The sequence below is a fragment of the Tetrao urogallus genome (genome assembly GCF_951394365.1).
Source record: "Tetrao urogallus genome assembly, chromosome: 6".
NCBI classification, from domain to species: Eukaryota; Metazoa; Chordata; class Aves; order Galliformes; family Phasianidae; genus Tetrao; species Tetrao urogallus.
The window spans coordinates 25960233-25975283 of record NC_136819.1 but is presented as its reverse complement, the minus strand read 5'-3'; the positions used below and the strand labels follow the sequence as shown (position 1 = coordinate 25975283).

Below are 15051 nucleotides of genomic sequence, written 5' to 3'. Positions count from 1 at the left end.
CCTTTCTGCTGCTGAATACACTATGTCATGTCAACACGTCCTTGATAGTTTATAGAAATCATACCATAAATTAAACTCAAAAATGAGATGACAGTAGCCCCAAAAGAAAACAACAGATTCACGCCCACTTAGGGGCTAAATCACCCAGTGCACAATTTTAAAAAGAGCTTCTGTAACAGGTATTTGAGTGGCTAAAATAAAGACAAATATCAATCAAATTAACATAAGAATATAATATTCTGAAATAGGCAAAAATCAGTCATTTCTTTAAAATATCTTAACTAATATATACTATATAACTATATAAATACAATATATATGTAATATATGCATTAAATGTAGACTTAAAATACAGGAATCCTATGAAACAGGAATCAAGCACTGATACATTTCTGCTACTGCTTGTATTCCTTCCTTCCCACAGCAACCTTTCCCCAGTTTAGCTCTAGCTATATAACCCCAGGATAAAGATAAGACAAACAGTTTCATTTTTGCTGATATCAAGACAAAGCTAACAAAATCCTTATTTCACAGAACTTGGCATTCAGCATTAAAAATAAATGCAACACTGCATAATATTTCACAAAAGCATGCAGATTTCTAGATATACCAAATGCATCAAGAAGTGTCAACAGTTACCCCTCCCTCCAAGTAAGCCTTTAAAAACAGGAATTAAAATTACAACAGAAAGAGAACAATCTTAAAATAAGGATAATAAATTACTAAGAAAATTTTCATATTATACCCATATTGCCGGATTGCTTTTCCGTCTCATTTTTCTCTCCACAAAGTTTGCATGACGCATGCTAAATGAACCATCTGTAAATCCACATTTTTTCCAGCCTGTTTTGTCATCAGCTCTCCGGGATCCTATTCTGCAATTCTCCTCCCCTCTTCCCCAAACACTTCCACTGCTGTTGCAGAGGCTGGCGGCTCCTACAGCATAATGCAGCTTTCAGTAACTATGGCAGCGATAGCTCTGTGCTGAGGCAGAAGGCTTTCTGCAACAAAATCTTAAGGCTCAGCTAGAGAAACTCAAGTGGAAAAAAAGAAAAAGGAAAAGAAAAGAAAAAGCGAGGAATACTTGCTAAAAGCTGAGATTTGCCATTTTCCTAAAGAAATCAGTCAGGTCATCAATCAGGTTAGCACACCCATCCTTCTCTGTCTGCCTGATGTTCAAGTCTTTTTCTTTTACTAATGATTTTTTCCAGGGAAAGAAGAGTTAATAATAAAGCAGACAAAAAAGATGTTGGCAAGGCATTTTGCACATTTGCAAATCCCAGCACTGAGAGCAATCACAAGTCAGGGTTACAGCCCATCCTCTGATATACATTCCCCCCTTGCTCTGTCCTCTCCTCCTCCCTCTACACGTGTCCAACCCAGGGCCCTTCCCGCAGGGCCTCAGCATCACACAGCAGCAAGCAGCACACAGCAAAGGACTGGCAAAGACTGTGTGCATTTGCTTCTGCCTATCACTGTGGCTCAGACCTCTCTCTCCTCCTCCCTAAAGCAAAGGGAAGAATGATGAAGGAGCTCTGAAGCAATGCTGCTCACACAATTCAAAGCAAAAGTTGGGGGGTGAGGGGCAGGAGATAGAAATGAGAAATCAGTAACAACTACCAGCAGTCAGAATCTTAGGAAATAAGGGACATTTAGAAATATGCACAAAGGAATCCCTGTTAAGGAAATTTACCACCAGATAAAATATCACTCAGATTTTCAATTAGCAGGTTTGCTTGCAGGTTTGTTTTGTTTCATTTTTTAGCTCTCTCAAAGAAACTTGTTTTTGCTTCACTTAATCCCCCCAAAGCAACAGAAAGGTAATGACTTAGTTAAGGCAGTCTTTTAAATATGCTTCTATGCTATCTTTGGCAAGAAGTCACAGGCACAAGACACAGACATACTTTAATAAAGGTCACTGCTGCATTGCTAAATTCCAATTCAGCTGTAACTACATTCTATCGTAGATTTTCCCTTTGTGATTTCTGTCATACATAGAACCAGTTCGTCTGCTAAACCACTATTTTGCTTCAACTTTGTGGAGCTGCTGTAATTGACAGTGAATTTCTTTGTGAAATATTTGAGTAAGGGTTGCAAAAGACTTCTTTAACTTGTATTTGTAGGGCACTTGGGAATTCTCTAGTGTTAGTAAGAACACTGACATTATTTTTACAAGTAACAAGAGGACATTTTAAGTGTACCACAGTAGCATGAAAATTCTGTTGTGTTCTCCAGTATCAAATGCTTTATTTAGAGATACTCTTTACTGTCCTTTCCTTTTCCACATTCTTATGCTTTGTTTTTGTCTTGCATTTTCAGGAGAAGACATTTTCCAACTTCATTATCTACTGGTATGTGGTGATGCTGTCATACAATCATTGTTGCCAGCCACAAACTTTCCATGTGTTTGCTTGCTGACAGTGAGCATCAAAAATGTGAAGCGCAGGGGTATATGAGCAAGCAGAAAAGTAACAAGTGCAACAAATCCTATCATTTTTCAAGGAAAATTTCATGCTTAAAGTTTAAATACTTTGGCTTAACAGTAAAAATTTGTTCTCTATTGTTTTTGAAAATATTTTAATATACATTTAGAGCTTGAACTGGTGATTCAATCCAATGAAAGCAGATGAACAAAACATTGTAGTATTACTGGCAGCACAGGAGATAAGATTTTAAGTAATGATTATAACAAAATGTATGTCCATATATTCTGAAATAAAAACTCCAGAGAAAACCAAAATACCATCAGTTGCTGATGAAAGATTTCTAAATGCACAGAAGCCCAACAATTTCAGAAAGATTTCTGTGCATAATTGTCATCCTGCTTTGTATGAATTGACCATGTTCTATGCTAGGTCTTTTGTTTGGACTCTTCCATAAGCCATTTTCTTCTCACAAGCAGAGAACTCAATTAGTCTGAAGAAATTCTGATATACTAACGAGTATTTACAGGACCTACTACTGACATCAAATTTATTGTAAATCCCACTGCAGTTGTGGTTTTAAAATACGGGCTACATGCTTATAATTCAGCTGCAAGTAGAGATTCTTGTTTCAATGTGATAAAGTCAAATTAAAGCTTAGAGCCTACTTGCTTCTTCTGGAGGAAATCAGCGTAGAATAAGAAAAAGGCAAAGCTAGAGAGACCAAAATATTCAGCATGATTTAGACGTATCTTACCTTATTTCTGGAGAACACTTTTTTTCTTTACAGTTTGTACATTTTTTACTGTAAATATAAAAGTAGGAAATTACAAAGATGTACAAAGAGAAGGCAAGAAAACTTCACTGAATACTTCTAAACACAGAGAAGATGTTATAATTTTGAGTATAAGAATGTTCTAAGATGCAGACTGGTAGCAGCTGGGAAAGCATATATGAACTATTAAGAGCGTGTTTCTGTGAAATATACTTACAGCTTACCCCATTCTTTTATAATTCCTCTAAGTACCTCCCTGGCTGAGACAAGACACGGGGCTAGGTGGATTTTTTTTTTTTTTTTACTGCTTCAGTAAATAAGCACACTGTGTACTTCATTGAGTGCTATATTAGTGTTTATAAAGTACCTTCCATTTTTAGTACCTGACATTGACTTTGCAAAGGCTAGACATTTTAAATGATTTTTTATCTCACTTTATTTTCATATTACAGATCCTAGGCTGTATATCTTAATCATAACTCCCTCCATGAGCACAACTGCTTGTCCAAACAGATAGGGGCTTGCTGGTTATTTTAAGGGAAGACCAAGTGCATCAGTTCAGCTTGCCTTTGCCAAAATAATTACTCAAGGGAAAAAAAATATCATTGGATTACATCAAGTGAAAGAAAATTAATTTAGACATAGTGTACAGCTTAATTCTCTAATAGATCGTCATTCATGAAGGCAATACAGTAATATTTCTAATTTTTAGTGAAGAAATCATTTGAAACATTTGGGATAAGTCTCAGGTAAAGTTATATTATGTAATACGCATAGTCCTGTCCAAACAGTTGAAAATCTGATCAACACAAAAGAACCTGTTACTTGAACACAGTCTGAAAAAAAAACAATCAGAAGTATTCTTTATTTTTGTCAGGTTAAAAAGGGCAAAATAAGTGCAATGCTTTGCTAAGCTGTTTGCAAGACTTCCAGATTTCTGTATGTGTACCTAGGAGCTAGTTCTATAACAAATGCTCCACTGCTGATGTTTAAACCCATGCAATGATTGACATGGTATCTACTTCTGAGATCATTAGAAAAGCTATTATTCTTACATGTTTTTTTTTAAATTTAGCTAAATAAAGAAATAAATATCAAATACCATTTTGTACAGAAAATACCACTGCAGCAAATTAAAAAAAATAAGTGCAGAGATTAGGTAAGTTAAAGAGAGCACATATAAACACACTACCCAAGGTGGAAAGCAAGCCACTTGAATAGAAGGATGAAGAGATGTTCAAAACAGGGAAAACATTTTATGCTCATAAAAACAAGATGAGATACTTCCCCAGAAAAAGATAAGATTCCCAGTATGTAATCACACAAAAACACACCAGCAAGAAGCATAACTATCAACAGATATGAACGAGAAGATGGCTGTTTCTTGCCTTTGACAGGTCAATTGAATGTGCCAGGCTGAGAGAAATTAAAAAAGAAAAAAGAACCCAATTACATTTAGTTCTCCTATACTCTTACAGTATTACACACCAAAACACAGGAGGTATCTTAATTCATTTCCCTGATATACCTGAATAAATTAACCACTGTCTTTATCACACCAATACTTTCCTTTCAGAAAGCCTCTCTCAAGAAATGCAAACACTAGATGTTGTGGATATGAGCAGCTCTTCAGCACTTTGGAAGCAGCCTATGCCTTATTTACAACTCACTTTAAAAAAAACCAAAAACTTTTCAATTGCCCTCTGAGATGAAGGGATTGATATTACTTGAGCTACAGGGAATTTATAATGAAACAAACCTTATTTTCAAAACAAATTAGCAGGAAAAGTGAATTGATAATCACATTGCATAAATCCTGATTCATTTTGATAAAGTCCTTTTGTGCACTGAAGAACATTGCAAAAATTATACATTAGCTTGTAAACAAAAAAACCATAATACACTTGTGCAAGTGAACTGAATTAAGACAGCCTGACAGTCTCAATCAAAGCATTTTCTTGATTGCACATTAACATTCACTGTGTATCAATGAATAATTCTTGAAATTTACTGATTGAATATCCTAACATTTTTAAATTAGTAATTCAGCTAATGCATTTTCCTGGACAATTTTATTTGGTTCTGACCAGCTGAAAACATGAATGGACTTACTCTATATACAACTCAGTTGTACCTGAACAAAGTCCTTGTTTCTGAGGTTGTATTAAAGGAGAAATAGCTTTGTTTTATACTTACTTTACTTTGTAAACTTACTTTTGAAGAGAAGAAAGGATATAATGAGGAGAATGAGTATGACTTCCATCTAAGTTGAGCCAGTCCAAAGCTCCACAGCTCAAAATAGGCGGGACATCATTAATCTAAGCATGTAAGAATAGAGAGGAAAAAAAAATATCACAGCAATCCAGGAAGTTGCAACACATCAGTCATACTGTTGCTGCAAAGTGCTGCATGCCACATGATGTATAATATGCAGGATATGCATAATAATATCTCCCAAGTGAGCTTACAATCACACTTACAGTTCTGCTTAGTCTTCAGTAATCTATAAAGCTGTTAAGAATTGGTTACTGAGGACACCCATTCTTGCAATTCTACTTTAATGTAGTGCATCTTGTATTACTCAAGAAATAAAGGATGAAGGCAAATTGAAGTTAAGCCCTTTATCTCAACCACAGAAGGAAGTACAAAAGGACAGTAGTGAGTACAAAATGTCAGTATGTAAAATACTGTTTTAAAAGGAAGTTTATTGCCAGTATCATTTATATGATTATGTCTTAAATCAGAAAATCTACTTCTTCTTTCTTTAGGGGGAGAGGGAGATACTTAAATAGCTGAGCAAACGGTATCCTGCAGCAGTTAGTTCTTGTGATTACTGTACCAATAAATACTTTACCTATTTCCAGAGTATGTAACAATTAAAAGTCCTCTGGCCTAACAACGCTCAAGCACTTAATCCTGAAAATTTTCCATTTCTGTTAGTACATCTGATTAAGGGTGGTGAAAAGTCAGCATATAGGGAGTAATTCAGAAAATTATAAAAAATGGAAAGACTCTAAACTGGCCTCTTCACAGCAATCTTCTGCCCTTAGGATTCAATCCCACTGTAGTTATGACTAGAAATAGGAAACGCTAAATTATTCAAGGGATCTGCATCTTCATTTGATAAGTGTATCTGAATGAAGAAATAGTGTCCTCCAACAAAGTTTATGTCACCATAGGCCATTAGGTGCAGGAAATGAAGTCAGCAAACTTGATGATGTTAAGAAATATTACCTTTCTCAGGCACCCTTTTTAGACAGAGAATAAAAAGGAAAATCAATAAGAATCAGGAAATCAGTGGAGAATTAGAAAAGAAAAATGCAGATCCTTAGAACTTACTGATCTTCTTTGCCTTAAGGCAGCAGCTTCTGCAGGGTGATTGAATCTAAATTTATGAGACCTGCCGAGGACAACAAGGGCCCCTGTAAACAAAAATGAATTAGAAACCTACAGACATAATATAACAAATGGTGCCCTGAATATTCAGATTTTTAGACTGGTGTGTAAAGACTACTGCATATTTAAAGTACTGTAAAATACTTTGTTTAAAAAATATATATATATATATATTCTGACCAACAACTTTCTGACATTTACAGAACAGAGAACTATTTAAAATTCGCCACCAAGGAATGGCAGTTACCATTCTGTAATGATGGCATCCAAATTAATCATAGGGTCCTCTGCAAATCCAATGTAGCATTAAGTTCCCCATTCCCATACTAAATACCAGCATGACTTCATACCAAAAAACAAAGAAATGCATTATCAGAAAGTTGTTTTTTATACAATCCAAGCTCCCAGTAACTGGATTTTTTATTTTTTATTTTTTTAAACACAACCCTAAAACATGATAGCCCAATACATGTCATCTAAGCTTATTCATCATAGCCCATGACTCAATGGCTAGTATTCTTTACCCAAACACACCACGAATAAACTGAAGATCATTTCAACCATATTATCTAATCATGAGTGGTCTGCTGGCTTGAAGCCAGCCTCCACTATTTTCCACAACACTGACTCTGACTACAGGCTTTTTCTTCTCAGAAGGCTACAAACTACTGCTGCCAAAAGTTGTCTTAATATTGTCACTAATGTCTTTATTTTACTTCCTGTAGGTAGTTCATTTAATTGCTCCAGTCTGGAAGCTTTAGCCATCAAGCCTTGCAGTGCTAGACAGCAGTAGATTGAAAGATGTATTTCTTAGATCTGCACGAGCTAGGTAAATGCTTGTCTCTAAACTCCTGAGATAGGTTGTTTATAATGCATGACTCACAGAAAAAGCAAGCCTTACCTTGTGACAGACGGCATGATCCAGTGACTTCACATCCATTCACAGTGCAGTATGCTCCCTGAAGTGGTCGTAATGTCACGATCCCACAGTTGTTGTCTATCATACAGTGGTCTTTTTCGATCCACCGCCCCTTCAAAACTAGAATGCATACCTGATTTTATTTCACCTGTTCAAGGGGTCAGGTATCCTGTATTTTCCTCAAGATTGGAGTGCCACATGGTTTTACCCTATGACTGCATACTTCATACCTCAAAGAACTGTCTCACTTGCAGAAAAAGGACAGCCAATTGTCATTGTTGATTGTTAGCTCAATACCAAATCATAAAAAAAGCTCGACTGAAAACGGAATTATCCTTCAAAATATTTCCTGTTCTGGAAAACCATAAGCTGCTTTCTGATTTGTAAGCCGGTGTGCAAATTCCTCTTAATGCTATTATAGCATTTATTGGTTACAATCTTACTAATCCATTAGAACAAAATTTTGAAACAAAGAAAGTTATAGTTCCAGAAAGCGCCCTATTTCAGTATGAAGTTTTGATCTGAATCATTATTATCTTGAGATTCTTACTGTGAAAAATAAGGAAAATAAGGATATAAAAATACTCAAAATGTGTTTCAACTCTCCTAGGACAGAGTATCATGATCACCTGTGCTGCTAGTTTAAGAGAGGATATATCAAGATTTGGATGTTGGACAGAGATATTTCTAAACTCTAACATAGACTTTAACATGCATGAAGAAATTGTTAAAGAGACCTCAGTCACTTCCACTGACTTTTTGATTTTTCAGACAGTAACAAAAAAAAACAAAAAATAACAACAAAAACCCTGAAAGATCTTAGCCAACTTACATAATTATTCTTTTCTGCTTACCTTCTTCTAAAAGGAGAACTGACAAATGGAAACATAAGCTAGATATTACAAGGATAAATGTAAGCCTCTTGTTTCAACATGAACATACAATAAAATAATCTGTAATATGATTCTCTTACCAATGTCTTGATCTTGGTCTGAATCGCTCCTTCCAATTTTGGTTGTTCCTTCCTAAAATAAAAAAAAACAACTAATATAATAAGTCAGTTATCAAGGATGAACTCTATACAAGGATTAAAAGCTCTGGTATGGAATCTTAGCAACTATTTGAAAAAAAACAACCAAACCAGTTCTGGAGCAAACTTTACACATAATACTTGGTCTGTTATAGAGATGCAACTACTTCTTATCCTGCAGCTATGTCAGCTTCTATTATGACTGCAGCAGATGGAGTAACCTTCAGTACATAATTTTTGAAACATGCTGAAGACAAATATTTTGAACACAAAACACATGCTCTGATGCTTTGAATTTCTACAGTGAGCTGGGTCTTTTTTTTTTTTTTTTTTTTTTAACAGAAATGAGATTATTTTATTAGAATTACTCACATACGAAGAAAGAAGTCACAATATGATTATTCAGTTAACCAGTTTTTTTTTTTAGATTTCACAATTAAAAAAAAAAAAAGTAACTGAATTTAAGTTTTATAAAGGAACTGTATGTCAGAGACTATGAATTCATCAAAGTATCCACTACTGGAGAACTTATTCCAAACCACATTATAGCCTAGATTAAAGCTGAAACAAGAAGTAAGAACTGGAAGCCTCAAAACTGGAAAAGGGAAGTTGTGCATTACTGTAAGATGATACAGTTACAGGTAACTATAAATAAATCATACTGATTTCTTGTATTTGAGGTCAAGAGCACAAATACCTTTCAGTTCCTCACATAGCTTGGATCTTTGAACAGTGAAGAACTGAACGAACAAATCCCTCTGCAACAAACCATGCTGAGACCTCCATCCTTGCTGGAGAGGCAGATGGCTAGATTATGACCAGTTTCCATGGTTTGGAGGGAGTGTCAGCTTAACATTCAGCAGACTCAACCACCAAATAGCCACCTGTAGAAAACCTTATCATCCATTTGGCTTCTGACTTACCTCACAAAAGCAAGTGAGCTAGCACCACATGATTTCTGCAAAGAGAGTAAATTAACTCCCAAATCACGTTTCATCAATATTGACTAAGCAAGGAGATAGTTATTATCTAACCAGATGAATCTTTTTTACAATATTCTAAAATAACTTTCTTGTAATACAATTTAATTTGGCAAATTGTACTATAGCTGTATTGGCTTGTGAAATTCACAACAGTCAAATGCACCCCAACCAGTGGAGTGAATTTAGATGAGTTTAGGTACAACTGAAAACTGCAGCTGAGAGCAAGGGTGCATACAGCATGCAAGCCAACTAACTAAAGTTGAAGACAAAAGCAGACCAACTAGCCACAAACAAGACCTATTTCAAGTTTCTTATGTTACTGAGCTAATAATTTAAATATTGATACTCCTTCCTAATTTAATATCGATTCGTCTACCTAAAGAAAATAAATAAATCGAAAGGCATATCATTCAGAATAAATGATTGCATAACTTCATCTCAACATACAAAAGTACATCTTCATATCAGTAAGTAATTTTATGTTGTTTTTCTCTTCTGGCAGTGTTTCCTGACTAAGGATAGAATTCCCACTGCGAATTAGAGAAGCATAATGAGGGAGTTTACTTCCTTCAGTTTTGGGAGTACTCCATCTTCAAAAGTTTGTGAAAAATCTTCCAAAACAATGAAAACAAATCCCATATTTTTAAGATAATTTAATCTATAGAAAAAAAAATCGTTGTTTTTGTTAATGAAAGCCAGAAAAAAGGAATGGAACCTAAGAAAGAAAGGTTCATTAAGCACAGTGCAGTGGATTAGTGCAGTTAACACTAGAATAATAAAAAAATAGAAGAGTAACACAATGTCTGTTACACATGATCTGAAGACTAATGCCATGATTTCTCACAAGCAAAAAGTAAAGCTCTGTTATACATTGAAGTCCTTATATGTAAGGAACCCACTAGTGTTTTACCTTCTTGCTGTTCAGATGAAGGTAATAGACACCAGTCTAAAAGCTGCAAAGCACAAAGAAAAGAAAAGGCACCATCTAGAAGCAAAGAAAGAGGGAACAAAGATGTTAGTCTGACAGAGACTCTGCCTAATGATCTCAGAAGATGACCTTTCAAACTAGGCTTATTAATCAAAATTAATACCTTTAAATTACTTCAGATGTTGTTACTATGTGAAAAATTGCTATGTGAAAATATCTACCGTTTCTAAACTGCACATAATGGAAAAACTTCTAAGTGATAGCAGTTACTTTGAATAAACATTTAATGTTAATGATGGAGTAGTAAAGCTTAAGCATGTTGATCAGCACTGGATGTTATTACTTGTTCCTTCATCATAATCTAGTACAATTCCTTTGTGCTGGCATGAGAAAAATCAATAATAAGGTTTGTTTTTCAACATAATAAAGAGTAGTAAGATTTCTGTTTCAAATATTTGTTGCTGTTTTTTTAAAAAGAAAAAAATATGGTGTCCAGAAACTATATCAAGTAGCACAGAACCTAGCTTGGGGTTCGGTTATTTTTATTACCAGACAGATACATAACAAGATCAATTTTACAAGACAACGATATCTAACGCATTTTTTGCTAACAAGTGTGCCTCTGAATACGAGTTTCTCCATCATTTATTTTAATGTTAAACAGCATCAGTGTTTTCATAACTTCTGTTCATTTAAACAATTTCAAAAAAACTAAAGCCCAGCTTAACGTTTAGCCCTGTCTAAAAAGAAAAGCTCTGAAACTATTTGACCAATTCACTCACATCTTATGCCACAACCTAGAGGAATACATATAGAATCATAGAATCACCAAGGTTGGAAAAGACCTAAAAGTGATGTTATGTGATGTTATGAAAAATTACTGGTAAAAAAAAATTCTCTTAAAAGAATAGCTACACAGAAAAGCAGATTCTATGAAGACAGGATTTCCACCTGATCCCAGAAAATAAGCAGAATCATGATTAATTTGCATTCAAGCTACACATGTGGAATCTATTTCATGAAAACAGCAACAGCTATAAACAGCAGTCATTGCCAAATCAATCCTGTCAAAGTTTACTTTTATACTGGAACTACAGTTACACAAATATTCCAGTCTTGAGTATGCAAGCATCTACTAAAACCTGGACCACCAATTCTGGTATACTTTAGGCACCATCATTTACGTTTACAGAGATGCACACCTATTTTCTTGCTTTGCAGGCAAACTATTAATGCCTAATTTGGGTACTTTACTTCACTTACCACACCTTATTATATGCATATTGTCATTTGTGTGTGCATTCATAAAAGGTAAAGTTACTATTCCATATATGAATTCTCCTCCACTTCCATTTTTGTATGTTCCTTTCTGGTGCTGTTTTCATTTTATCTGAGTATTTGTTTTTGTGGATTGTGGGCTCTACTTTTTGCTAACTTTTGTTGTAATGCCACCTCAGCCACACTCCATTTTGCAAATAAAACATGTTTTTAAATTCAAAGGGAAAACAAAACAACAAACAATATCTCACCCTGAGATGATACAGCACCACTCCTGTGCTGAGGATATCATCATCCATCGCCATTAGATGAGGTAAATTGGAGTCTATTGTTACTCCAGCTTTTTCTTTGTTGATGTCCACACTGTATTCTTCCATGATTGCCTTCCTGTCCATCCACTTACTTGTCCAGTCTTTGGTCAGTTGCTCGATCTTTGAGGAGAATAGGAGAGGAAATAATTTCATTTACAAAGTAGTTGAATTTTTCTCATTCATAAACGTTCTAACTGAAGAATATTTCTGTGGCAACAAAACCTGGGTAGGAACTACTGCCACCTATTGAAGTAGATTAATCCATTGAAAAGTCATTCCCAAAATATCAGAAAGATATATGATCATGATAGCTACTCAATTTGCCTGTCCTGACAAGCTTCAGCAAATCTTACAATCAGAGACTTCAAAATCTCTCTGCATCTCTGGTGAAGAAATATCTGTAGAAATATAGTGACTGCACAATAATTTCCTTTAATTAAATTGGAGGAGTTTAATCTTAATCTTGGAAGACAAAAGATTTGTATAATGAATTACTGTGGTACACTTAGACGGTTTTCAAATAAGTAATAGATAGTGCAGACTTGGTAATATACAGTGAACAGTATCATCCCGTCAAGGACAAAAGAGGCTTTTACCACTAATTGGTAGAGAACATGCAACATACACAATAAGGATGACTGTTTTCTGCATTTTCAGAGCAAACAAGAAAGGATTAATGCAAAAACATTTTCATAATTGCCTCAAAACAATGGCAATGTTATCCCTCCCAGCCCTCTGGAATGGGAGAAGGTTACAGGTGACTCATACACACCTTCATCTCATTCTGAAGAACGAGTTCAGTCAGATTTCCATCCCTTTCATCACTCCAAGGACTGGAATTCCTCTGTTCAAACAACAGTCACAGAGATCTAAGGGTTGGTTTCCTTATTCACCACTGGCAAGCATGTTCTTTCCAGATTTCAAGGTGAATTCAGGAAGAAGGACAAAATATACAGACATTCAATGATGCCTACTCCTCTGTAAATACTGCATGCAAATTCTAGGGGAGTGCAGGTGAAAGAGCATTAATAGAGGGATTTCTATGTACAGAATTCCTGTGGTTCCAGTGTCTTTCAGGAAAATAGGCTTCCTACAACATGGAAAGCCAAGATACTACTATTATTCCAAAGACAAAACCACAAAGAAGCCAGCTGCATTGTTATGACCTAGAGACTCACACCCTCTTTCAGGAGACAGAATGCACAGACAGATTGAAGCCTCCAAACTACTGTCAAGGTTTACTAGTTTACATTTCTGGCAAAGAGGATTGTAATTAATCTTGCTAGGAAGTTACATCAGTGATTAGTACTCTGCATTGCCTTCATGCTTTGTCCCTACAGAAAAAAATGCTTCAATTTCAAGGTATTTCTGGATAACAAAGCCAGACAACTCCACGAAAGGCAACAAGAAAATCCTTCCAAATAATCATACAGCTGCTTATACTTCAGGATTATCAATATTATGCCAGAAAAAAAGGAGAGATGGCAAAAATGCTGTTAGTCTTGTAATCATCACAAAACGATGGAGATTAGATGAAACTAAGGTATTGAAAGCACCATTAAAACTACAGTTGGGAAACATTCCTACGTACCAGTTCAAAGCTCATCAGCAAAGTTTTCAATCTATCAATTTCTTCTCGCAGTTCTCTTATCAGTTTTACATTTGCATCCTGAAACATTGAGACAAAGATCCTAGGAAAAACCATTCTTAAAAAATTCCAGCTGAAGAAACTGATGCAGAGCCAGAAAGAGATGAAAACAGGCAAACTCGCAACATCGCACTGCTACAGGCTCAGGGGTTGGTGGATCCCATCTTTGCAACTCCACCAATATTAAGGATAAAGACAGAATAAACATACATTGTCATAGTCATTCAAAGAGAATAAAGATGGAAATGGAAGGGATAGATATGAAGAATATATAGTAGGTGTGATATTTTAAATTATTTAGGGAAGGAATAATTTAGGCTGCAGGGAATCAAATAAATGATTTCTGTAATAACTAGTCACCTATTTAGCTCCAGTTAGCATGAGAAAAACAGGTACAAATTTTATTCAGAGAATAGATATACTGAAAAAAACTTAAAGGCATACACAACTAAACTGAACAAGAATGAAAAGCAGAACTCAGGGCCTCACCTCATTCACTCTGGGCTTGTTAATAATATTTTTGGCATTTGAAGCATATCTTAAGGTACTCATGGTTTCATTGTAGCTGGAGCTTGCAGGAGAAATAGCTAACAAGTAGAAAGCAAACAGTGGTTTATTTAAAAGAAGTAATCAGCTTAACCAAACACTTTTTTAAAAAGCTTATTTTTTTTGTCGTTGTTTTTGTTTTTAAATTCTGCTTTTTTAGAAAACAAATCCAATAATATCTTTAAGGATTCATCAAGCTCATAGAGAATGACTGCACGAGATTGTACTTACAAATGAGCATTTAATCAAAGCTGTGATATTCAAGAGACTCTCATTCTTTACTTCATGCACACAATTCAAATAAAAATCCAACTTTTTATTTCCTTATGTATCCTACAAAGTATTTATAAAAATCTTTCCAAGGTCAGAATCTAAGTGATGCAGCTGACTAACCTCATCAGAGTTGTGTTTTAGGGGTGTAATGCAGTGCAGAATTGTAAAAATTAACAGGAATCAAACTCACTGGCAATCATAATGGTCTTGGAGTTGCCCCCCAGGCTGTCCTTGAGAAGCCAGGTGAGGATGGAATCACGATATGGAATGTATGCTGGTCGTCTGCTCCCACTGACACTGCCTGTGGAGGGGTTATCCACATGGCTGCTCTCCCCTTCACTCGTTAGGGTGTTTATACTCTGGCAGCTGCTGAATATCTGTGAATTTTGTGCTGAAGGAGAAATGCAAAAGTGCTCAGGAAATGGCTTATCTTCTTCTGTCACGGCTAATTTTCTTAAATATTACAGTTTATGAAGTCCCACAGATGTTCTGTTCAGATTTTATTGTAAAGATATAACACATGTATGGCTATCTGCTATAC

At 35.3% G+C, this 15051-nt stretch overlaps 1 protein-coding gene across 1 annotated transcript in view; it reads right to left on the bottom strand.

Annotated features, from left to right (window-relative positions):
- Positions 1-15051, bottom strand: part of STARD9 (StAR related lipid transfer domain containing 9) — a gene marked incomplete at both ends in the record, with an annotated part of 96079 nt that overhangs the window by 27551 nt on the left and 53477 nt on the right. The window contains 10 exons of the mRNA XM_079536652.1: positions 3181-3228; positions 5413-5516; positions 6538-6620; positions 7496-7633; positions 8487-8538; positions 11984-12163; positions 12816-12887; positions 13635-13712; positions 14181-14278; positions 14701-14901. Coding sequence (XP_079392778.1) covers positions 3181-3228; positions 5413-5516; positions 6538-6620; positions 7496-7633; positions 8487-8538; positions 11984-12163; positions 12816-12887; positions 13635-13712; positions 14181-14278; positions 14701-14901 — 1054 coding nt within the window. The remainder of the gene's footprint in view (positions 1-3180; positions 3229-5412; positions 5517-6537; positions 6621-7495; positions 7634-8486; positions 8539-11983; positions 12164-12815; positions 12888-13634; positions 13713-14180; positions 14279-14700; positions 14902-15051) is intronic.